The sequence below is a fragment of the Pogona vitticeps genome, chromosome 5, assembly GCF_051106095.1.
Source record: "Pogona vitticeps strain Pit_001003342236 chromosome 5, PviZW2.1, whole genome shotgun sequence".
Taxonomy (NCBI): domain Eukaryota; kingdom Metazoa; phylum Chordata; class Lepidosauria; order Squamata; family Agamidae; genus Pogona; species Pogona vitticeps.
This window is the reverse complement of record NC_135787.1, coordinates 6,538,680-6,562,857: the sequence shown is the minus strand read 5'-3', so window position 1 is coordinate 6,562,857 and position 24,178 is coordinate 6,538,680. Positions and strand designations below refer to the sequence as shown.

The 24,178-nt window shown below is 41.9% G+C and overlaps 1 protein-coding gene across 10 annotated transcripts in view; it reads right to left on the bottom strand.

The window, feature by feature from the left end:
- The window catches only part of CTNNA2 (catenin alpha 2), a 578,592-nt gene that overhangs the window by 149,090 nt on the left and 405,324 nt on the right, over positions 1-24,178 (bottom strand). For all 10 annotated transcript variants that reach the window (XM_078394460.1, XM_073002097.2, XM_073002098.2 and 7 more), the window contains one exon: positions 17,243-17,395. In XM_078394460.1, the coding sequence (XP_078250586.1) occupies positions 17,243-17,395 (153 nt within the window). The remainder of the gene's footprint in view (positions 1-17,242; positions 17,396-24,178) is intronic.

Below are 24,178 nucleotides of genomic sequence, written 5' to 3'. Positions count from 1 at the left end.
TGTGGAATGAGAGGCAAGAAAGAGCAGCTTTAATGATGGTCACCACCGCTAGTTTCTGGAAATCTAGTAAAAGATCAGAGGCTGATCTGTTCCATTTCTTGGCCTCTATTTTGTTTGAAATCTGGTGCTGGAGGAGAGCTTTGCAAATATCTTGGATTGCCAGAAATACAACCTGAAGTATTTCTGGAAGCAGAAATGTTAAACTTGAGGCTGTCCTACTTTGGGCACCTGATGAGAAGGCAGGATTCTCTGGAAAAGACAATTGTGCTGAGAAAGGTGAAAGGAAGCAGAAAAAGAGGAAGACCAGATATGAGATGGATTGACTCCCTAAAAGAGACCATGGGCTTGAGCTGCAAGAGCTGAGCAGGGTGGCTGAGGACAGGGCACTTTGGCGATCGCTCATTCACCATGGGGATGTGGTGGCGCTGTGGGTTAAACCTCAGAAGCCTCTGTGCTGTAAGGTCTGTAGATCTTCAGCTATAAGATCGAATCCACGTGACGGAGTAAGCGCCTGCTGCTTATCCCAACTCCTGCCAACCTAGCGGTTCGAAAGCATGCAAATGTGAGTAGATAAATAGGGACCACCTCGGTGGGAAAGTAACAGCGTTCCGTGTCTAAGTCGCACTGGCCATGTGACCACAGAAGATTGTCTTCGGACAAAACGCTGGCTCTACGGCTTGGAAACGGGGATGAGCACCGCCCCCTAGAGTCGAACACGACTGGACAAAAACTGTCAAGGGGAAGCTTTACCTTTACCTTGACCATTCACCATGAGTCGGAGATGACTTGATATCACGTAACAACATCTGTCTTCTTGTATATTTGGAAACATAATAAACATTACAATGATATCACAGTGTTATGCAAGTATTAACTATGTGTGATGATGAAACTCTGTGCCTCCACTTCCTGAGTCTCTACTTCTCTCGCCCTCCTGTTTGTGTAGTCTGAAGAGGAGAGCATCCATCATCTATCACGGCTTGCCATTTGAGGTGGGATTCTTATTTTCTACTGATTAGTGGCTTTCCTCTTCAGACCTGTCGACCACCATGAATGGGAATTATAATAGTGGGGAGAAGTGGTGGTGCAATCCTGCTCCTTGTCTCTGTTCATCTATCCACACAGTCACTACCTGAATAGGTCTGATGTGTCGCCAGTGCTCTCTCATCCGATGGAAACCAAGACCCGCAGTGCTATTCTTCAACATTTCCCCTATTCAGAAGGGCATAGAATTATTAATAGGAAATCCGTTATTTGGGGCTTGATTTTTCATTAATTATTTTGATGCCAGAATGGCAGCCTGTCTGATTGCACATTTCATTTTCCACCGAGAGGCTGCTATAAATAACTTACATCAACTCTAAATAACTCGGTTGTTAGATCCAGATCCCCCCCCCATTATTATATACATGAGAACACAGAGTTCTCAAATCAATAGTACCAGCAAAACAACAAAGTGGTATAATTACAATGTTCGGCACATGTGAACGTGCTTTTTATTATCTGCATTTGGAAGGGAAAGGGTACCCGGGAACCACCGTTACACACAGCAAATGTCCTCTTCTTCTTTTCCTTCTAAGTACTGAAGGATCTTAGACTCTGTCTGGGTAACTTCAGATGTTCCATTATCCATTGGTGCTGAGGTTGGACAGCCCATATTTGGGGGATATTAAAAAACAGTTCATCAGATGGTGACATCATATTCTTTTATTTGCCGGCCATAACCTTTGGAAGGGTAGACTGATGAAATATATCAATACAACAATAACTAGGGAATATATAGGCATGGTTTCAAGCTCTGGGCACTCCAGTTAATCAGTCCTATACATGATGGAAGCTGCAGACTGGCCTGTTTTCCCTTTAACTGGAAAAGCAGCTGGCTGTGATATGTCTGTCTAATACAATCACCTGTCCAACTAGCCTTCGCGGACGTCAAAAACCTAAAGGAGTCTATCTAGCAGATATGAGCAATATGTGTGCATTCTTAACACTTCCTGTGCCCAACAGATATCCATGCTGGCCACAATGGAAGTTAAGTTTCCTTTATTCTGCTCCCTTCGCTCCTGCACTTCTATACATTATCCACATTGTTTCATTTCACCCATAGTGAAATGAAAATCCTGATTTTTAAAAAAATAAAAGTGAAAAAGCAAACGAGATATTATGCTTTGGTGCAGAGAATCAACAGAAGCCAATGGAGGAGTTTATGCTGTTGCCAACTTTTATTTTCTGAGCTCAAAATTGCTTCCCTGCTACTCAATTCTTCCTAGAGGTTCCAGATGCATTGTGTGATGGAGTGGTTAGAGTACCAGAAGGGGACTTCCGGGATTTAGGTTTATATTCCTATCGAGCCACAAAACTGCTGGGTTACTTTGGGCCGGTTGCTGTCTTTCTGCTGGACTCGCCTGCCCTGTGATGGGGACGAACAGAGCCCTGCATGCCACCTTCACTAGGACATAAATGCACCAAATCGATGAAAGCATGAAACCCAATGAACAAATAAAACGGTTGGTAATACGGTGTCTAGAACAGATGAATTTGAGGGGTGAGTGGAGGAAAAGGAAGCCTGGACAACTCAAGCTTCTTCTTCTTTCTTGCTTTTCCTTCTGCTGAAAATCACAACTGCAGAGGCTTAAAATGAATCCATCCTATGCTATGAAGTTGCCTCTCCTGCTTTCTTACTACAAACAGAAACAGTGTTTAGCTTTTTTTAGATGAAAGCGCAATTTGACGGAATTTGTTTGCATGCATGACAAGTCCGCCGTGTTCACAACCAAAATACAGCCGCACCTGCTTTGAATCATAAAAGCAGAAACCCACCTAGAAACAGCCATGCAGCCGTTTTTGATATCCCCTCCCCGTCGATGAACAAAAAGTAATCCCAGTTTACAAGAGCGCAGGCATTAAATCAAAGCGCCAATTGACATGAAGCATTTAAGGAAGCTGTAAAGAGATAAAACTGCACTGTGGTGCAACAGCAGGCAGGTAAAATTCAAACTGCCTGGAAACAGAATTGGTGTGTGCAACAGGCAGGCTGTCCCAGTGGATAGTCCAAGGGGGAACACCTGTGTTGTGTACCACAGGCTAAAGGGTTGGTGGGTATGCTGCTAAACGGCAGCAGGGCCTGCAAAGCAGTAGAGAACTCAAAAGGAGAAGTGGAATAACCTTTATTGTACCAGCTGGGAATCTTTGGTGGGTCTGCAGGTGGAATTTTCTTGAGCTCCCACCGTGGGCCAAACCAGGCTTCAAAATGGCTTCAAGTTTGAAAAAGTAAAACCAGCATTTATTTATTAAATTTATACCCCACTCATCTAGACCACAGTTTAATTTAGATTACTCTAGGTCTGGAGTGTGCTTTGTTTCAGTCTTGGGGTGGGATGGGGTGGGGTGGCCATGGAAGAAGAGGGACACAAAGAACGGCTATTTTTGCCTATCATAGTGGGAGATAATGTCTGATTCATGAATGGGGGAAATGAAGAAAGATAATGTCAGAGCAAAAAAAAAAAAAGCAAGAGAATAGGTGGGGCTGCTGGAATTCGAACTCTGAAGCCTGATAGACATCAAGTCTGAAATATGGATTTTACTATGATTATCTCGGCCAGTAACATGTTGGTATTTAGCAAATGGGGAAGCAGTTCTTCAGTAAGACACTGATCATGTGATTCATCATGCAACTCATTGTGCACTCAAGTGTGTGCCTGGAACAGTGCAAAACAGCTGCTTCCTTGAGTGACAGTCTTCACACAGTAAATATAAAATTCATTTTTAAAAAAACACAACCGTATGGTTTATGAATGTGAGATATTGGGCTTCTGCATCCAGATTGCTGTACAAGATAGTGGCCACGTTGCCAGCTGGAAAAAGGATGCTGAAAGCGACATAGCAAAGGGCATCCTGAGTGTTGACAACATCAATGGCATCAGTCAAGATGGTTTACAGGATACCGTCTTGAGCTCACTTATCATTCACACTTGTCAAAAAACAGCTCTGACAACTGCTTCGTGTTAGGATGAGAAGTGGTTAACAGATGGAAAAAGGAGTCAGTTTCTGGGATTTTCTCTGGCTTTAGTGTTGTTTTGTGAACAGAATGAAACTCTGGCATTAGGTGGGGACAGCTTCGACATGTTGACCCTTTGTGGAGAAGGGTCACTGACAAACTGTGCCACGGACAACTATTAAAATAGTTTTACTTTTTAAGAATCATAACTCGTAACCCCTTTGTCCAATCTTCCCTAAATCTGGCACGGAGTAAGAACAGACCATCCTCCATATACGTGCAAAATTTGGTGTCAATCCAAAGTCCAGTTTCAAAGTTACAATTGTTTTTTTGTTTTAGCTGCCCCCATTTTTAGAATTACCTTGCAGAATGTTGATCTGCTCTGCTGCACAATAGCATAGATGCACTACTGTGCAGCTATAAGTTAGGCAATTTGGCTCTTATATTTAATTGGAGATAACTCCCTTTTAACAAGAGAGGGTTTCTGTGATCTTATCATGCTCCATGAGTCTAAATTCCCTGATCTGAATAGTTTTACTTTGCTTTCCGTCAGACTTGTACAGAGAGCATGTTTTAGATGTTGATGATGACTTCAATATGTGTGTGCGGGTGTGCTTGCATATGTGTGTGTGTTGGAGAGCAGCAAAAGTAAAATCAAAAGGATAGTCTCACTTTAAAGACGATCAGATTTGGATGCCCTAAAAATATAATGAGAGATTGAAGCAGCACTTGCCTTCTAATGATCGGTGGGAAGATCACTGAAAAAAAAAATGACCAAGAAAGTTAAATTCATAGAAAGGATCCTCAGCTGTTTAGAATTAGCTTGGAAACATTATTCTCACTCCAGTGGATAGCACTTGCTTCTGGTGAATTAAGTCTTAGCAAGATTGGTCTTTGAAACTGGAGAGGAAAAATTCACTCGGGTTGAGTCATTAAAAAATGGAAGGAAGGAAGGAAGGAAGGAAGGAAGGAAGGAAGGAAGGAAGGAAGGAAGGAGAGGTGAGAAAAAGAAGGAATCTGAGACCATCTTGTTCTTGATATAGTAACAATGCAGTGAGGTTGGGGTGGAATGTTGTCCATACAGCCTAAACATGACACTGCGAGTCTTATGACAAATATCATTTCACTCCTATGATGCTTTTTTGGAGGGGGTTTCATCCTCTTTTGTCCAGCCTTAATCTACTGTAAAAGGATACTAGTTTGCAGGATATTTTGCCCCTAACTCCTCAACTTCTGAAGTTGGATTATTTTTATTTTTTGAGTTACCACTGAATCAGGAAAACACAATTTGACTTAACGGCGCTGTAGCCGATCCACCGTGACGTGGCTGTTAAGGTTGAGGTGGCACTTTCCCACTAAGCCCTTCTTCTCGGCCTCATATATAACGTCTTCGAGCTGTTGCCCCGAGGCTGAACATTTCTCATGCTGGATTCCAAGGCAGTGGGCGAAAGCTTGTTGGGGCTTTGAAGAAAATCCGTCCAACTGTTTATTTAAGGTGTCAGTGTATGGGAAAACAGTAATTATTCTCACACAGGGAAACTGAGACTTCCTTTCCCTCCACATATTGCAGTGCTTGATATGCCACAAAGGAGCTTTCTGAGATCTGGGTCTTGCTTGTCCTTTACACTGTACAGGAATAAGACACGATGCTTGCTCATCTCTAATTCTCATCTCTGTTTGCTCTCCAGGACGCTTCAAGCCGTACCAATGGATGGTTCAGAAAATAGATGCCTTCCCAACAACAACACACACACACATTTTAATCCCTCTGGGAAAATGCCACCAGGAAGATCTCTTTCACTATTTTGATTTTAATTATTTTAATTAAATAAATGAGTGAAACAGCTAGGAAGGCTTGAGGATTCCCCTCGGTTTGCATTTTTAAACAAACAAATCCTGTTTGTACTTCCAGGCTGATCCACGGATGAGAAAATAGATCTTCGACTTTCACATTTCCTTGAGTTTGGGCTAGAAAAAAATAATGGAGTGTGACAATATTGCATATTCTAGGACAGTGCTTCCCAAGCTTGAGTAACCAAGTGTTCTTGGACTGCAACTCCCAGAAGCCTTCACCACAAGCTATGCTGGCTGCGGTTTCTGGGAGTTGCAGTCCAAGAACATCTGGGTTACCCAAGGCTGGGAACAACTTCTAGGATGTACACTATACACAAAATATGCTCCTTAGACTGATCACATTATAAGATATTTGAGAAGGCAACTTTTTCCCTGCCAATTAATCCACAATAAAGATTCACAAAAGATCTCCAGAATGGAGAATTTGTGCAGGGAAATCACCTCAGAGGGAGACCACAGCTGCGATACAAGGACATCTGCAAGCGGGATCTGAAGGAACAGACCTCAGCAGATGGGAAACCTTGACCTCTGAGCATTCCGCCTGGAGGCAGGCGTTGCATCACGGCCTCTCCCAATTTGAAGAGACCCTTGTCCAGCAGGCTGAGGCCAAGAGGCCATCCCGAAAGCAGCAAAATCAGGGAGCTGGACAGGGGACAGATTGCACTTGTCTTCAGTGTGGAAGGGATTGTGTCACTCTTGAATTGGCCTTCTCAGCTACACTAGATGCAGTACCAAGTCCTCCATACAGATCACATTACCATAGTCTCTCAGGACTAAAGGATGCCTAATCAAACAAGTCAAAACTTTTCTTCTCCTCAGTGGAGAAAAAAAGGTGTTCTGACAGACTGAGACAGCCTGTTGAAAAATCTGTTTGCTGCTATAGGATTTTTTTGCTCCTGCATCAGAATGAAAAGAGCAGCACTCCGGAGGCAGCAGCATTAGAAAGAAAGTATTGCTTTTTGCACATAAAAAATACAAGGGTACTTATTTTTGCACAAGACAACAACAACACAGTTCTGCTTTAAAAAAACAAAATAATCCTCTGAAGCTTTTTGTTTCTTCTGCCCTTTCCAGGTGACCATTCTCTTGAAAAAAAATAATTGGTTATTTCGTAAACTTGTTCCTAGTAAATACTGTGCAGGAAAGACACTGCATGTTTCTTTTCCTCACTGCAGGTGAATTTTACTTAGGAAAGGTGGAATTTTGTGCATGAATTGCCATTTCTAAAAAAAAATTCTGCAGAATTTCTCAGGAGGGAAAATATTACAAAAGGAAATCTCAATGTGAGGGAAAGCTCTCTCTCTCTCTCTCTCTCTCTCTCTCTCTGTTACATAGCGACCACTGACCAAGATGCTTTGAGGATTTGCAAGGTCGGGACGACTGGAATATATATATAACCTATAGAATATAGATAAATTGACATATTTTCTGTTTCTGTGGCTGAAAATAAAATCAAAACTATACATTTTAAACCCTTCTATAGATGTCCATGTTTCAACATGTCCACGGACATGTTGAAACATGGACATGTTGAAACATGGACATGTTTCAACAGCATGATGATGCTAAAATCGGTACCTATCTTGAGACTGGTGTTCAGCCACAAAGCTTTCTTTCCTTCTCATTTCTACCTGGGTTATCATATGCTGTTCATCATCTGCTTCAGAATCTGGAAGATATTTCAGTCAGACAATTAAGGGCACCTAGTTTTCTTCTGAAAGAGGATAATGACAAGAGAGAGCAATTTGGCTTGTTTTCAAACATATGCATCCTTTTTGAGATTTCACAGCTGGGGACAAGCAAAATGGAAAGGGTATCATTGTGAACACAATGTTGTGAGTATATGAAGTGCCATAAAATACAGTGGACTAACTTGGAAAAACAAAGGAAAAGAGAGGAGCTGCCAGTTTCCAAATAAAGAACAGTTAAAGGTCGGCACAACACGCCATACAGTGTGTTAAACTCAACATAAAGAGAATATGGTTCAACATCCTGCTAAGGATGTTGGCTCTCACTGGATGGCCCCCTTCAGCATTTTTCAGTGTCCCTTTAGCGGATGGAATTAAATGAGGCAACCTTCGAGCAACCATCCCGGCACTGCAGAGGTAAGGTGAAATATGAATGTGTTGGATAAACTACTAAGATTGCAGTGCAAAACAGGAAGATTTCCTGCTACAAATATTTAGAATCGGTGCTCAAGGCTGTTATGTTCCAAAAACAAGTTAAGAGAGCAGACGTCTCTCCGTGCATCATCTTTCAGGCGAATGCTACCAAACCTGCCATGTTCTCTCCCTGAGTACGAATGAAAATAAAAATAGAGACGATGTCTATATACAGTTCTGAGGTGCCAGCTTTCCCCATATCAGGGATAGAAAGAAAACTTGACAAATTCCTAACTTTCTTCCTTTTAGAGCTGTTGACGCAACACAACACCTTGACAACCGAATTTTTAAAACTCCATGACATTTTTGGCCTCCAGCTGAGAGTGAGGTGAAGCTTTTCTCTCCACCCCACCTCTGAGATGTCTGTAATTTATCTAAAATATCCCTAATGTCCTCTTCCATTAAGAAGGAAAGTGTGCACCTTCTGGTGGCCTACACGGACTGCACAAGAGAACAGGGCACAAAGCCACATCCCCTCGGAGTGATCTTGACTGGACCCTTTCCTGAGAGACACAGTGAGGATTCCGTCTCTACAGTCAGGTACTCCAATCCTCTGAACTGAACCAGGTCATAGAATCATGAAGTTGGAAGGGGGCTTATAAGGCCATCAGGTCCACACACACACACCCCAATCCAAATCAAGGCAGATCTGGGAGAAGGCTGTCTGATTTTCTCTTGGAATTTTTTCTCCAGCCGATTGTCATTTTGCTACTGGTATCAATTACATTTGCAGTTTGGAGTGTTAAGCAAGAGTCCCTGGGCATGATCACAAATCGAGATGAGTGCATTTTTGGAGAGGGGAAGGTGGCTTCTGAGTGCATCAAGCAAGATTCTTGTCGGTGCTTAGAAGAAAACAGCTGCTCCCCAAGGAAATGAAAGGAAAGCTGCAGTTGCTAAGTACTCTCGACTGAAGCTTCAAAAATCCAGAGTCCCAACTACTATAAAGCTTCTGGACTACTACCAAGGGCAGTTACATGCAACCAGAGTCTATTACTATACCTGCCCCAGCTGCTAATACATTTCAATGAGAGTGAATAATCTAGGCCTTTCAAAGTACTTTGGGGGCATTGCTAAAAATCCACAGGGCTACTATCACCAAAATTACTCCTGTCCATGACAATGCCCTGAGCAAGCCTGTGTTCTCTCTACTGCACCCAAGCCCTGCCAATAAAGATTGTTAAGGAATGCACTGCAATCGGCAAAACACCAGCTGTCCAAGCCATCACCTCCTCCTCCAGCCGGCTCAGCCTATTCCTGCACAGCCGGCTTGCCGCAGGGGGAGTTTTCCAGCCAGGATCCGCATTCACATCCTCTCACTGCCAACAATTCCAACTCTCAAGGTCTTATGCCAAGACGGCGGGAGCCAGTGCTGATTCCTTGGGCTAGAACTGACAGTGCCTGGATTTTCCTCCAACCTGAAGCTGCTAAACTGAAATGGAACAAAAATTATGAGACATATTGAGATGGTGGGTGAGTGGCAAAAAAGGTAGAATCAGAAGGTTCCGAGTTCAAATTCCACAACACTTTAGGCAAACCAGCTTCTTTCAGCCTCTCTGCCTGTAACTGGTGGATGGATCATAAGAAAATTACATCTCTCTCTCTCTCTCTCTCTCTCTCTCTCTCTCTCTCTCTCTCTCTCTCTCAATCATGCACACACATGCTTCTAAGTTTTTTAAAAAACTGAAAAGTTACATTGCTGTTTTCCAAGACAATCACAAAATGTGGGGAAAGGGAGGAATCTGGCCAGCAAGAAGCTTATTTAATTTTTTTTCTATCTAAGGTTGCAGTCTTACACACACCGTCAAACTCAGTGGAGCTTGCTTCTGAGTACACAGGCATAGTAAACTTGCAAAATGAATGTAAAGTTTGCTTAACAAAGGCTTGTTCTGCTAACTGAAATGCAAATCTTATGAAAATGTTGTGGGGAGGCACACTGTGGCTTACAAAAGACACACTGTATAAATAGGAAATCTTACAAAGGCACTGCGTAATTTAAATGGCTGAAGTAGGAGAACAGGGTTTCTACTTGATGCCCTTTCTTGTTATCTTGACTGTTTCTCTGATTCCTGTTATTTCTGCCATTTTTTTCTCCCTGACCCTTTTGCATACCTGCATTTTGGATTCAAAAAGATGACAACTCCAGGGGTCTTCTATTCCTTGCTACTGAGAGTTGGCATTGGACGTAGACTCCACTGTGTTAAAGAAAAAGCCCAGCCTGACACAATGTGCCAATCTGCCATTTGTGACAGGACACTGCCTCCAGGAAAGTGATGACAAATCTCGACAGCATCTTAAAAAGCAGAGACATCACTTTGCTGACAAAGGTCAACATAGTCAAAGCTATGGTTTTTTTCCAGTAGCGGTGTATGGAAGTGAGAGCTGGACCATACAGAAGGCTGACCGCCGAAGAACTGACGCTTTTGAACTGTGGTGCTGGAGGATCATCTTGAGAGTCCCCTGGACTGCAAGGAGAACAAACTTAGCCATTCTGAAGGAAATCAACCCTGAGTCCTCACTGGAAGGACAGATCCTGAAGCTGAGGCTCCAGTACTTTGGCCATCTCATGAGAAGAGAAGACTCCCTGGAAAAGACCCTGGTGTTGGGAAAGTGTGAAGGCAAGAGGAGAAGGGGATGACAGAGGATGAGAGGGTTGGACAGTGTCATCAAAGCAACCAACATGAATTTGATCAAACTCCGGGAGGCAGTGGAAGACAGGAGGGCCTGGCATGCTCTGGTCCATGGGGTCACCAAGAGTCGGACAAGACTAAATGACTAAACAACAACAACTGCCTCCAGGTCATCTGCTTGCCTGATACTGGCTACTCTGGAGCAGGCTCAAAGCTAGGTTGTTTCACAGAGTGAGTCTGAGCAGCTGTGTGGCTTTGTGCATCACAGGACCTCTCACCTGTCTCGGCAACATTGGCCAGCAGATAGTCCAGCTACAGCATCACAACAGTGTTTTGATCATCAGCTATTTCCCGTGGTTGACAGTGACACCGAGTCTCACCTTGATTTTACTAGACACAAATTGTTGAATTTTGTGAGTCAAAGGAGCATAGTAATTGTGGGTGAACTCTACGACACTTCCCTCCCCCCAACCCCCCTCCCCCAAAAAACTCACAACCCATGTGAGCTCTCTTATGAAATCATTCTTAAAATGTGTTTGTGTGTCACGTTCATGAAAGCTCAAAGTGAAACAAAATGTTCGAGCATAGACATTATAACGTAACACTTCTCTCCAGCCCTTTCTTAAGGGGGAAAACATGTGCATACATGGGTATGTGCGTGTGCACAGACACGCAAACACATGTTTTTAGAGGGAGGAGGATGAGCAAAAGATAGCATTTGAGCCTGCCCTTGACTCTTTCGGGAGCGCTGCAGCCACTGATGGCTTACTCCAATGTGCCAAGTGGTCTACTTTCCACCTGGAACAGCTGCAAAAATGTTGCACCACAACCATAATGGGCCCAAATGCCCCTATACTGGTTTTAATGTTAGGGTTTTGAGATGTGTATGAGGAAGGCTTTGGGACCAACCCCCTCCTCCTATTTCCTGCAGGTATCCAGAGCAGACAAAGGAATTTTTGTTTTGCGTGTATTTATGTATATTTGCCCTAGAAAGTCAGGAGGGCTCTGGGGTGGCCCGTGGGGTTGGCCAAATGCCCTTAGAGGTTGCATAGGGCCCTGAGTTGAGAGGAGGCATTTCCAGTCTATAAGAAGCCCCATCTGCTCTGCTGCTACTTTCCTTCTTCCCAAATGTAAAGGTCTTTTCACCAAGGAAGAGGGAAGCAGGGAACCTGTCTTGGGGGGGGGGGATTCTCGTTTCCACAGGCCTATGTAATAAAGTCTTCTTGTTGTTTATTTCCACAGGTCTGAGTTCAGAAGATCCATTTTGATCAACACAGCATATACCATTGCTAATGGGTTTGACAGGGATCATTGCAGATCCTGCACTGGCTTGGCCCGATTTCTACTCTCCTGGAAAAAAGGAAGGGGGAGGGAAGGAGAAATGCAACTTCCTTTAGAGCAAAGGAGCTGACATTTCAAAAAGTCAGGATAGTGGGGTGGGGGGGGAAGATGGAGACTAAGCGAAGGTGCCATTTCCTGACTCTGCAAAAGCAATCTTTTCCTAAATGGTCAAGGATCCGGATGGTCACGGGAATGTTAATGAATGGGTCCTGTAAACTTAATAGACAGAGAGACTATAAAGCAGGAATTCAAGTGCTGTTCCTTCCTTCCCTCTGCCTCAAACGACTATCCTTCCCTGTGAGTCTATTGATTTGCCTGCACTATATCAAATTTTAATCACCATAAAATATAGGCTTATTCAGCTCTGCCATCAGCAAGTGGCAACTGCTTTTTTTTTGATATCCCTTGAACCAAGAGGTTAGACAAATTGGCTTCATAAGATGGTCCTTCCAAATTAGCCCTGCAAAGTGACTCAGGCATATCACCTTTGGGAAGAATTCTGTTATGGCTCCAAGGGATGTGTGGGCCCTGAACGAGGCCAAAGACCCAGCAGAAGTATTTTAATAGCATTTTAACGTAGGCTTTGGCTCAGAGATGAGGGTTTCCTTAAGGAAACGAACTGTGGCAATGATCCAGACCTAGTCCTACAACTGGTGCATATGAGATTGCACCGGCTCATGCCACATTCACAAAATAACAGACTGTCCTGAGTCAAGAAGACAGATTTGACACCTATTTCCTTCTTAGTCACCAAGGCAAAAACCCATCTTAAGGGTCCCTCTGTTGATTTTCTGCTGAAGCAATTCCAGCTCGCCTCTCTTCTTACCATGAGTTGCAAAGGTAAATGCCCCCCTTTAGGCAAAAATAGACCACAAATCAAATTCTCCAAAATATTCTTCTTCTGGTTGAAAGCAGTACATGACGTTCTCGCCTTCTTAGAACTCCACACCAGAGGAAAAGGCTTTTTCAGGGCAAATACTGGATCTGAAGTGTAATGTGGGCTGCAATGGGTCTTGCAACGTTTCAGGGTTTGCTTCTCATATTAATTTGTCAAAGTGTATTCTTCAGACACCAACCAATCGACACTTTGAACATCCCTTGTCAATGGGACAAGTGCACAACATTTTTTTTAAAAGCTTAACATCTGGAACCACCTGATGAGTAGGGTCGGGGGCCCCTTTTCCCCTCTATTCCTCCGACATGCATGCTTCCTCAGTTGCAATTTTCCACCAGACTTCCAGTTCTCTTTCTCTGTTACCAAATGCCCTCACCTCCCCAACTCAAGACATAGCTCTCCATTTTAACATGTGATCTGCTAGCAGATCTGCTCTGCCAGCAGAAGAGCCAAAGGGGGGGGGGGAGGGGACCAGAAAAGGCAGGGCAAGGGGGTGGGAGTCAAGATAAACTACACTGAAACTTTCAGACCAGTCACATAGCTACAAAATTAGCACAAGGCTTGATCCCTGTGACAGACAGCCCTTACTCACTTCTAATATCCCTAGGCTGGAAGAGATTTAGATTCCACGTAGCTCTGGCTGGCCTAGGGTTGCCTTTGCTGGCCCTTGGCCATCTTTTTTTACTCACAATTACATTGTCATCTTTTTATACACACACACACACACACACACACACACCCCTCCTTTCCAAGTCCTCTCAGCTCAGCTGTCAACAACTGAAAGAAAGAAAGAAAGAAAGAAAGAAAGAAAGAAAGAAAGAAAGAAAGAAAGAAAGAAAGAAAGAAAGAAAGAAAGAAAGAAAGAAAGAAAGAGAGGGGGGAGAGAGAGAGGGAGGGAGGGAGGGAGGGAGAAGCTAAAACTTTATTTTAGACAATTCATCACGTTACAAACATATAATGCAATTAGCTATTCATCTTACTTACTAAATATTTTAACATTCTAAACACCCGCTATGGCTCTGCCATATTTGAAGGAGGGCACAGACAGGAAACAATTATTCACCCACCACCTTATAAGGCTCATTATGTGACTCATACAATCCCGATTCAGCCTATATTTCTTCCATATTGTGTTTGTGGCCGTGGCCCAAACGGCTGTTATAACACCATCTGATCAAGGAAGGGATAGTTTGCAATGGGCCAAGCCATGTGCAGTCCAAAACATGAGCCGTCTCTCTGTCTCTACATGGCTCCCGGAGTGGGGACTGGACATGCCCCGATCTTTGCATTTGATTTCTGTAAACAAAAGATCCCCCACAAGGCTGAATATAGACGTGACTTCCTTTGGTTCATTTGGTGAAAGACAGTGAGATTGGTGTCATCTCCAGAGGTCTCAAATATCAGGCTAATGTGCCGCATTTCACCTGTCTTTGCAAGTAGTATATTTTATTAAACCTGTTGGATGCATAAATCCTTTGGGTGAGATCCTGAAAACAACCCAGCTCCCCTTTGCCAAAAATAACAGTTTCCAGGCTGTTCCAGGGAACACATTGCAGTTTTATATTTACTGTAAGTAGAGTTTAGGCAGAGAAGGAGAACTGATGCCAAAGGAAAGCCACTGTTCTTTGTCCGCATTCTCTTTTTAATATGGCATCAACTATTGGGGAGAGACAGTTTAATAATTACCCAATGTGCTTTCTAATCCATTCGTGTCAGCTGCAGCGCACTGAAACATCTCTCTGGCTTTCTGCCTGGTACAGACAGCCGCCCTGCCGTAATGCTCAGCTGCCAAAGTTTTAAGTGAAATTTGCTTCTGGATTCTAGCGATGTTATTGACAAGGCACAGAGAAGGTAGGGTAACCTGCCATTGACTCCATACTCAGGATGTGACGAGTACTTGGAAATTTTCTCATTCTCAGCAATTTTCTGACTCTCACTATGCCAAGACTCCCTGATGGGAAATCTCACATATCAGAGAGATTCCCAGCTTCCCATAAATATGAGACCCTGGTCTTGCTCCCCACCCCCTACCCCCACTTCTCCACTTTTCACCTGTTGTTTTCTGCAGAAAACTGCCAAATCTTACACAGTTTAATGGCCTTTGGGAGGACTTCTTCACAGGGAAGGTGCTATTCTGAGAAGGAATTACAGTAATCTCACACAGCTTGATCCTTCTTCTACCCTTCCTAAGCAAATCCGGTGCAGGCAAGAGGCCTCAAAATGGCTGAACAGCCCCGACAGCTTGGCGTTTCTTCCAAACAAATAGGACCGCAGTACTTTAAAGAAATCCCACAAGATTTTGGCAGAGATCGGGAGATGGAACCGTGAACAGAAAAAAAAAATCTGGGAGGATAAAAGAGATATTTGTTCCCCAGTTTGTTTCTTTTTCTAAACAAAAGAACGAGCAACTGCTAGATTCACCTTTCTCTTCCATTCAGTTTACTATTGTGAAGCAGAAGACCATATAAGGCTAAATGTGTTAAGGAAATGGATTTTAACTTAAGTCAAAGGCCAATGCCAACAGTAGATATTTCAACGTTTGAGAGTCAACATTTCTCTCTCTCTCTCTCTCTCTCTCTCTCACACACACACACACACACACACACACACACACAGACACACACACACACACACACACACACACACACATTGCACATAGATGACAACTGGTATGAATATGAGATCTGAAACCTGAGGTAAGTACTGGCTGTTGCTTCTGATGTTCTCAACTGCAGGTTCAAATGTAAATGGATAGGCAAAGACTCCTAGGACTGTCCCCCATTATGCTAGACCACTATTGGTGGCATCAAGCCTAGTTCCAATTGAACCTCCTCTAGCATGGAGACAGCACATCCTTCTCCTCAGGGTAGCCAGATCAGCATCATCTCATATCTTGAACTATTAGAACCAAAGAACTGAAGAACGGGCCACAAAATGTACTGATCAAAGAATACTTTCTTCCGACGCCGTCCACCAATGCAAATGTCATGCCTTGTCTGAGCTTCTGGAGGAGTACTTGGAAATTACATGTGAAAACATGCTAGGTTTGAAGCCAAAGCTAGTCCCTTTCAGGCCTTCTGCACACAATAATCAGGGACCCAGGAATCCTTCTGCTGCATCACCCACAGGACTGGCATCGTGATAATCTCTAGCCCTAAATAGGGATGGGGAAATAGCCCTATAAGCCACAAAAAGTGACAAAATTCTGTATTGGCCAATCCTTTGGGGGGTCAGTAGAAGTTTAAGAACAAGGCATATTTTCTCCAAATTTTTTTGCCATCTTCAAATATCAATATTCAAAAATGTGGGGGTAAAGGAAGAGACAAAATTCCAAAATAAAATAATTTTAAAAAACTACACATGATGATCATTACATTTCACCTCGAACTACCAATTTGGTTTTAATCACCCTTTAGCTTCATGTCACAATGGGATTTTATCTCCTGTTTTTTTCTGACATAAAGACTGCTATGTGGCTCCCTTTTTTTCCTGTATTTCAACAGAGGGAACCAGGTGGTAATGGGCAGATTAAAAGGGTTCTCCATGAGGCGTTTGCCTACAGACAGAGGAGAAGCTGTTCCTGATAGCCCCAAACTTTAGATTTTTGCTGAACTTGCACTCTTTATCTTGCTGTGCTAAGGGCCTACCTTCAAGAGCAATGACCACAATATCTGGCTACACATTTTTAGATCTTCTCCCTATCTCCAAACTTTACAGCAGTTTACGGCTAAAGAGGAATTCCGGAAAGCATGAAAGTTCACTTGATTTGTACATTTAAAAAAGGCGGTGCCAAACCCATGATGCTGATGATGACAACGACTTACGATTTTTGCACTTGCTGCTACAATTACACCCTACTGCTATTACTACCGTGTTTTCCCGAAAGTAAGACAGGGTCTTATATTAAAATCTGCTCCAAAAAACCAGTAGGGCTCATTTTCAGGGGATGTTTTATTTTTTTCATGTACAACAGTCTACATTTATTCAGATGCACTCATGTCATCTTCTGGTTGCTGCACAAGGGTGGAGGGAAGGGTTTCACTTAACTAGGGCTTATTTTTGAGGTAGGGCTTATATGACGAGCATCCTGAAAAATCACACTAGGGCTTATTTTCAGGTTCAGTGAAACAGGGTAGTACTCACTTCTATAATATTTTCTAACTGTTGCACATAAATCCTTAATATGGTTGGGCCTGATCCCTTATACCTGCCTCCTGAGACAAAAGCTTTATTGATCAGAAGGCTATAGACTCAATTTGTAAAAATAACACACATATTTTAAATAAATAAATAAATAAATATTTGTGCTTTGTTTCATCACAGTCTCACCCACTAAAAGGCATTAAAGCACGGAATCCCCGCTTACCTCCACTAACTTGTTTGCATGTTCACGGAACACTTGAGCGTATTCCTTCACTTCTTTCTCATTACCACTCTTTGCTGCTTCAATGAGAACGAGTAACGGAACGTTGGTCTCGAGGAAGGAATCGGAGATATGATCCATCACTGCTTTCCGGAGCTGTGATAAAAGAGAACAAAGAGCAGTCAGTATATGAATGTCTGATCTACACATGGTGTGGACAATACTTGCCTGCCATTTGGCATTAGAAAGGCATTCAAGGGTCCCTAGAAAGCTCCTGCCAGAACTGTTTTTACAGACCTCTGTTAATATAAAAATGCAGAGCATCAACTTAAAAACAAACAAACACCCAAATTAAAGAGCTGATTCCCAAGGAGCTAAAAAACAAAACAAAAAGAACATAGAGTACAAAGTAAGTGGAAGACTTAAAGCACAACAGTGTTTTTCATTTATTTATTTTTATTCTGCACAACTCCGCTAAGAAAACAGATAAAACTAAGAACATTAAGACTAAAAAACTCAGAGAATAAAAATAGAAGTGCCGTCATAGAAAAAGAACAATAACAACAAAGCTAACCGCAGCTATATGTATCCTTTAATGAAAGGCAATAAAAATATCTTAAAAAACACACATCCAGTCATACAAAGTTGACATTAAAAGACCATGTGTTCAAATGCTAAAAGGTCATAAGGTCTTACAAAAATGACGAACATCTTCTTCCGTTGCAAACCTTAACCTGCCTTTCAAAGAGAATTCAAAACAAGTAGGGGTCTAAGGGAGGACATCAACATGTCTAGCTCCCTACCTATCTCATAAAATATGTAAGTGTCTAATCATACGTGAAGATGAACAACAGAATCTCAGAGCTGGGGAAGACGATTTATTAGAAGTCAGACCACTGCGTCATCTCATCTGCTATCATACCATCTCGTATTATCAACTGTGACAGAACGTGGATCTCCTGGTACCCCAGTTGTCCTATCCAAGTACTAGCCAAGTCTCAACATCTTTAGATACAAAACTTGGAGGGGTTTTGTGTAACACAGGGCGAGGCACTTAGGCTAATGAATGGGCATCTTTGGAGCCAAATTATTTCTGAGGATGACTTAGTCTGCCTCAGGGCTCCAACAAGTCCCCAGATGCTCCCAGAAGAAGGGAAGACGAAAAACATTTCTTAGTATTCTTTTACCTAGAAAAGGTCACCAATGGCATGTGATTATTTATTATTCAAAAATACCAGGCATTGTCAAATGAAATTACAAAAACATTGACTGGTATTATATAACAGATACAAGTTTTAACCAAAAACCTAAGTATCTGCTAAATATCAGCACAATATGTACGCTGCTCCTACTGTGGCCTTTTTTTTTTGTAGCTCTGATGGTGTGATTTTTGAGATTTGCAACTGCTTATAATACTGTGTGAATTTTTTTTGACATTGTTCCCGAAGCCCCAATGACTACGGGGACCACTGAAGTGTGTTTTATCCACAAGCTAGGTGTTTAGATTGCTAGGTACTTTATTAGTTTTTCCAATTCTTTATTTTCAACTCTGACATCCCCTGGAATTGCAATGTCAATGATCCAGACATTTGTTCGTTCTATTACTACTATGTCTGGTGTGTTGTGTTCAAGGTGTCTATCTGTTTGGATCTGGAAATCCCAAAAGATCTTGACTTCCTCATTTTCTGGCACATTATTATTATTATTATTATTATTATTATTATTATTATTATTATTATTATTATTATTATTATTATTATTATTATTATTATTATTATTATTATTATTATTATTATTATTAAACTCCAGGCACATTCAAAATTATAAAAACATTTACTGGTATTATATAAGAGATATAAGTTTTAACCAAAAACCTAAGTATCTGCTAAATATTGACACAGTATTATGTTGTTCCTAATATTGTCCTTTTTTAAATCTCTGATGGTGTTGTGATTTCTGAAATCTGCAGCTGCTAATAGTACTGTGTGAAATTTATTGAGTGGTCCTTTCGGACTAGATAGGCGGGGTATAAATCAAATCAAATCAAATCAAATCAAATCAAATCAAATCAAATCAAATCAAATCAAATCAATAAATAAATAAATAAATAAATAAATAAATAAATAAATAAATAAATAAATTGATATTGTTCCCAAAGCCCTAATGGCTATTATTGATATTGTTGTTGTTACTGTTGTTGCTGCTGCTGCTGCTGCTGCTGTTGTTGTTGTTGTTGTTGTTGTTGTTGTTATTATTATTATTATTATTATTATTATTATTATTATTATTATTATTATTATTATTATTATTATTATTATTGCTGTTGTTCTGTAGGCATGGGAAAAAAAACAAAGAAGGAAGCAGAGGAGGTTGCGGTGGGCACACAAGAGAAAAATAAAGGAATAAGAGACAAAACAAGGAGAAGCAGAAGATTTCTCTGTGTGAGGTTTGGACGGCTGCAGGTGGAGAAAATCATGAGTCATTTTCCTTTTAAAGAAATAGAGATAAATCAAACTTTTCCTGATCTGGCACACAATCACAAGAATCACAAGAATCGGTGGTTCATTTTTAAGTTCCTGGGCACTCGGGACTGACTTTGGCGGATTAAAAAGCCATTACCTGAACTGACCTGCAGTCCAACCAAAAGATATATGACTTAACGAGTCAAATTTCTTGCTACACCCTCAGGCTAGATGGCTTCAAGCCCGTCGGCTCTGAGTGCGCCGTTTTTCATTTTTAATAACAATTACACCCCCAAAGCTTAAGAAAATACGCTAAGCGGTGACGGTTACATGATCAGAGAACGACTGCCATCCCGACAATGCATTATTTATGGTTTCAGTCATCTTCCCAGTTACCTCAGGAAACCGAGCAAAGTTTGACACTAACGTGTAGTTCGGAGACTAGCCGAGGAGAAGAGCAGGCCATCTGTAACTAGGCTGTTCTGTACCGTGGCTATAGATAGGGTGGCTCATGCAGAGCTGCCATTTACATGGACTGTCAGATCTGAGTATCTCATCCCCGGGGAGATCCCCCGGTTCCTGAAGGCAAAACTTTTTGGGCTACTAACCTTATGAGAATCAGGGGTAATGCTACAGATGCAACTCCAAACAGATGGCGCTTGCGGCACGTAACCGAAGCTGGCAAGGATGGGCATTGCCAGAGCCAGTGAAGGCTGTAGAACAGGGAATTCAAACCCAGTTTCAGTGTGAGCTACCCAGGAATTAGGGAAATGAAGTTCAGCACCATGGATAGATCCCATAAGGCTCAGGCTGAAACCTGGAACAGATTCACCACCTCACAGACATCAAAGCCATTTGATTCTCCAGCCAGGACTCAGAACTGTGGTGGCTTTTGAATGCCTTCACCTTTCCGGAGCTTTAAACCCTGCGGTCACCAGCTGCCATGCTCCAAACTCCTAGCTCTTAAAAAAAAATGCTTTGAAATGGGAGCTGATGGAGGAAACAACTAGTATTTCATGAACAGGCCTTGAAATCCCATCACCCTGGCTTCACAAGGAAAAGTCTTCAGGGTCCCTGTGGGTCAAAAATGGGCAAAGGAGAAAGTATTCTCATCTCCGAAGAATCTGCAAAGGCTTATTTCAGGATTATTATTTTTTTAAAGCAGCATGGATTAGATAGAGTTGCTTGTACCAGACAAATGGCAAAATTAAGCCCCCAGCACTGACTTGAAATGATTTCTGATGAAAGTGAAAGAAGAAAGTAGGACTTTATGAGAGTGTTGTGGCGCCGTTGTTAAACTGCAGTACTGCAGTCCAAACTCTACTCGTGACCCAGGGTTCAATCCCAAGTAGCTGGCTCAAGGTTGACTCAGCCTTCCATCCATCCAAGGTCGGTAAAATAAGTTCCCAGCTCACGTGTGTGTGTGTGTGTGTGTGTGTGTGTGTGTGATGTGTAGCCTGCATAATTAACCTGTAAACCACCCAGAGAGGGCTTGAACTGTGATGGGGTGGTATATAAGCAGCATGCTTAGCTCTTTTTTTGCTTTGATATTGTCTAATGATTTGGGGGGTATAATCTTTAACACAAGAAAACGTACCAAGGTTGTTGTCTTATGGCTGTAAAACCTAATCAAAACATAGTTATACAGAAAGGGGGAAAGGGGAAAGGGAAAAATCAATTCGATGTGAAGGAAGAAAATCAAGATAGTGATTGTAAAGGTAAGTCAAATAAGCATTCAATAATGAGCAAGTAACTCAATGACGATCTGCTCTTCTGCTTATCTATGTTTCATATGACCCTAGCTCCCTGTGGAAAGTCTTGAAAGGTGTGCACCTGTATTAGAGTATGAAAACGGATTTTTTAAAAATTTTAAACTTACTCAAAAACTAAAACTAAAAAGTAAATGCTCATATTCTTAACTAAACAGACAACTAAAAGATAAATATATATATATATATATATGACAATTTGGGGGTTATATTTCTGGAGAGGTATCCTTCTCCTGTAAAGATTTTTTTTTAATAAATAAAGTGTACATCGCATCTATATCATTACAAATACTATTTAGTCCATCTTCATTGCAGTTCTCCTGGCTAGTTTAACCTCATCGTCAATATTTTATTTATTTATTTATTTATTTATTTATTTATTTATTTATTTATTTATTTATTTATTTATTTATTTATTTATTTATTTATTTATTTATTTATTTATACCCCGCCCATCTGGCCTAAAAGCCCACTCTAGGCGGAATTTTCTAGGGGAGAAAACTCAATACTCATACAAATAAACACTGCAACATCCTTTTTGAATTTTTTCCCCCTTCCTTTTGGAATGTCCTTGTATGCATGTTGAAAAGTATAGTTTACAGGTTTTACATATACATGGGATACCAAAAACTTAGCAATCCATCAACAATAGCCTATAAGGAATAACTTGACAAAATCATTTGTTAAATGTGACAGGAGTGTGAACATAAGGCGTTCTTCTAATAGCTTGAACGAATGCATGACAAGGGAATATTAATTGTCCCAGACAAGATATCCAAAGGTATTAGCTCAGCAGAACCAGTCTATTCTATCCAATTAAGGCCATTCATCAATGTAAATAACTGTAGGAAAGCTAATCTTATCTCCCCGCTTCCCCACACTAGCCATATCTTGCAAGAGGAATCCAGATCTATTTCGGAGGCTTTCTGTAAAACTAGCAACATTTAAGCCCCTAGTAGGAAGCAAAGAAGATCAGTGACACTTTAAAGGTTAGTTAATGCAGGCTGCAGGCTGGATTCTATCAGGTGTTGGTGTGGAATAGATATACCCATCATCTTTTCTCAAAGAGATTATGTCCCTTCAAAAATCTACCAGGGAGCCCACGCATGAAAGGCAAAGAGACCAGTGGCCCCTTGTAGGGTAACTTGTTTACTGTAACAGGCAATTTCATGCATTATTGTCCATCTCATCATATGCATAGATCACTATTAAGGATTCCCGAATAAGCAAAGCAGAGTGGGCTGGTTATATACCACCCCATAGCACTTTTGTGTCTCTCTGCCAGATTACAATATAATTGTGCAGGCTACACATTGCACACTTTTTGGTATCACCTGACAGGACAAAGTTCTAAATAGAGTAGTCCTAGATCAAGCTGGAATTTTTAGCATGTATACATTACTGAAACAGTGACGTCTATGTTGGCTCGGACATGTTGTGAGAATGGCTACTGGTTGGATTCCAAAAGATCTCCTGTATCTTTCAGTGCAGGGAAATCGCCCCAGAGGGAGACCACAGCTGCGATACAAGGAGATCTGCAAGCAGGATCTGAAAGCCTTAGGAATGGACCTCAACAGATGAGAAACCTTGATCTCTGAGCATTCAGGCTGGAGGCAGGCGGTGCACCATGGCCTCTTCCAATTTGAAGAGACCCTTGTCCAGCACGCTGAGACAAAGAGGCAGACCTGAAAGCAGCAAAATCAGGGAGCTGGACAGGGGACAGATTGTATTTGTCTTCAGTGTGGAAGGGACTGTCACTCTTGAATTGGCCTTCTCAGCCACACTAGACACTGTTCCAAGTCCTCCATGCAGAGCACATTACCATAGTCTCTCGAGATCGAAGGATGCTTAATCATACATTGCTCCCTCCCTCGGTGAAATGGGGCCTCCATTTACCGACCTTGGAAGGATGGAAGGATGAGTCAGCATTGAGCTGGCTACCTCAGCCGGTCAAGACTGAACTCAGGTTTTGAATGGAGTCTTGACTACAGTACTGCAGTTTAACTTCTACACCATGAGGTTCTACAGTGCACCTGATGGTGAGAAAAAGATCAAATGCACTAGACATTTAAATCTTCGCCTGCCTCACCCTTGTAACTGACGATGAAGAACCATTTGCATTTTCTTATGCCCTGCAAGTTGGAAGGGTCTTTTGTGGCAAGAGAAAGAAACGAGGGGGAGAGTTATTTTTGTGTAAATTAAGCAAAAGTGTGCACACAACTTTTCATTGAAAGCGAGGAGAACACACAGGGTCCCAAATGGCAAGAGCTACTTTGTTGTTGCATGGATGCTTCAGGATCAGAAACATCAGAAGGATTGTCTGTGTCTTTTTAACAACAATCATTCTGTGGTTTTCTGCTTCCTCTGCCTGTTTTTTTGTGTGTGATTGTGCTTTGCTGCTGAAAGGAAAAAGGATGCTAGCTTTTATCACAGGTAGTTTACATAACTGAGAAAGGTCTTGATGAATAACAAATAGCAATCAGCATTTTGCTTCCACCTGTAAAGGAATATTGTGGAGTTTGCAAATTCCTCTTGTGGTGCCTGATTGAGCCCGAGTCATCAAGGATGAAGAAACAACAGCACAATCCAAGTTCAAGGATGGTTTTAGAATTAGCAGAGGAATCTTGTGCTCGTATACCTTTCTCTGTGTGTGCCAGCACCACATCCCTCTGTGGGCTCATCAGATCTACTGCTATGCTTCTGAAAAA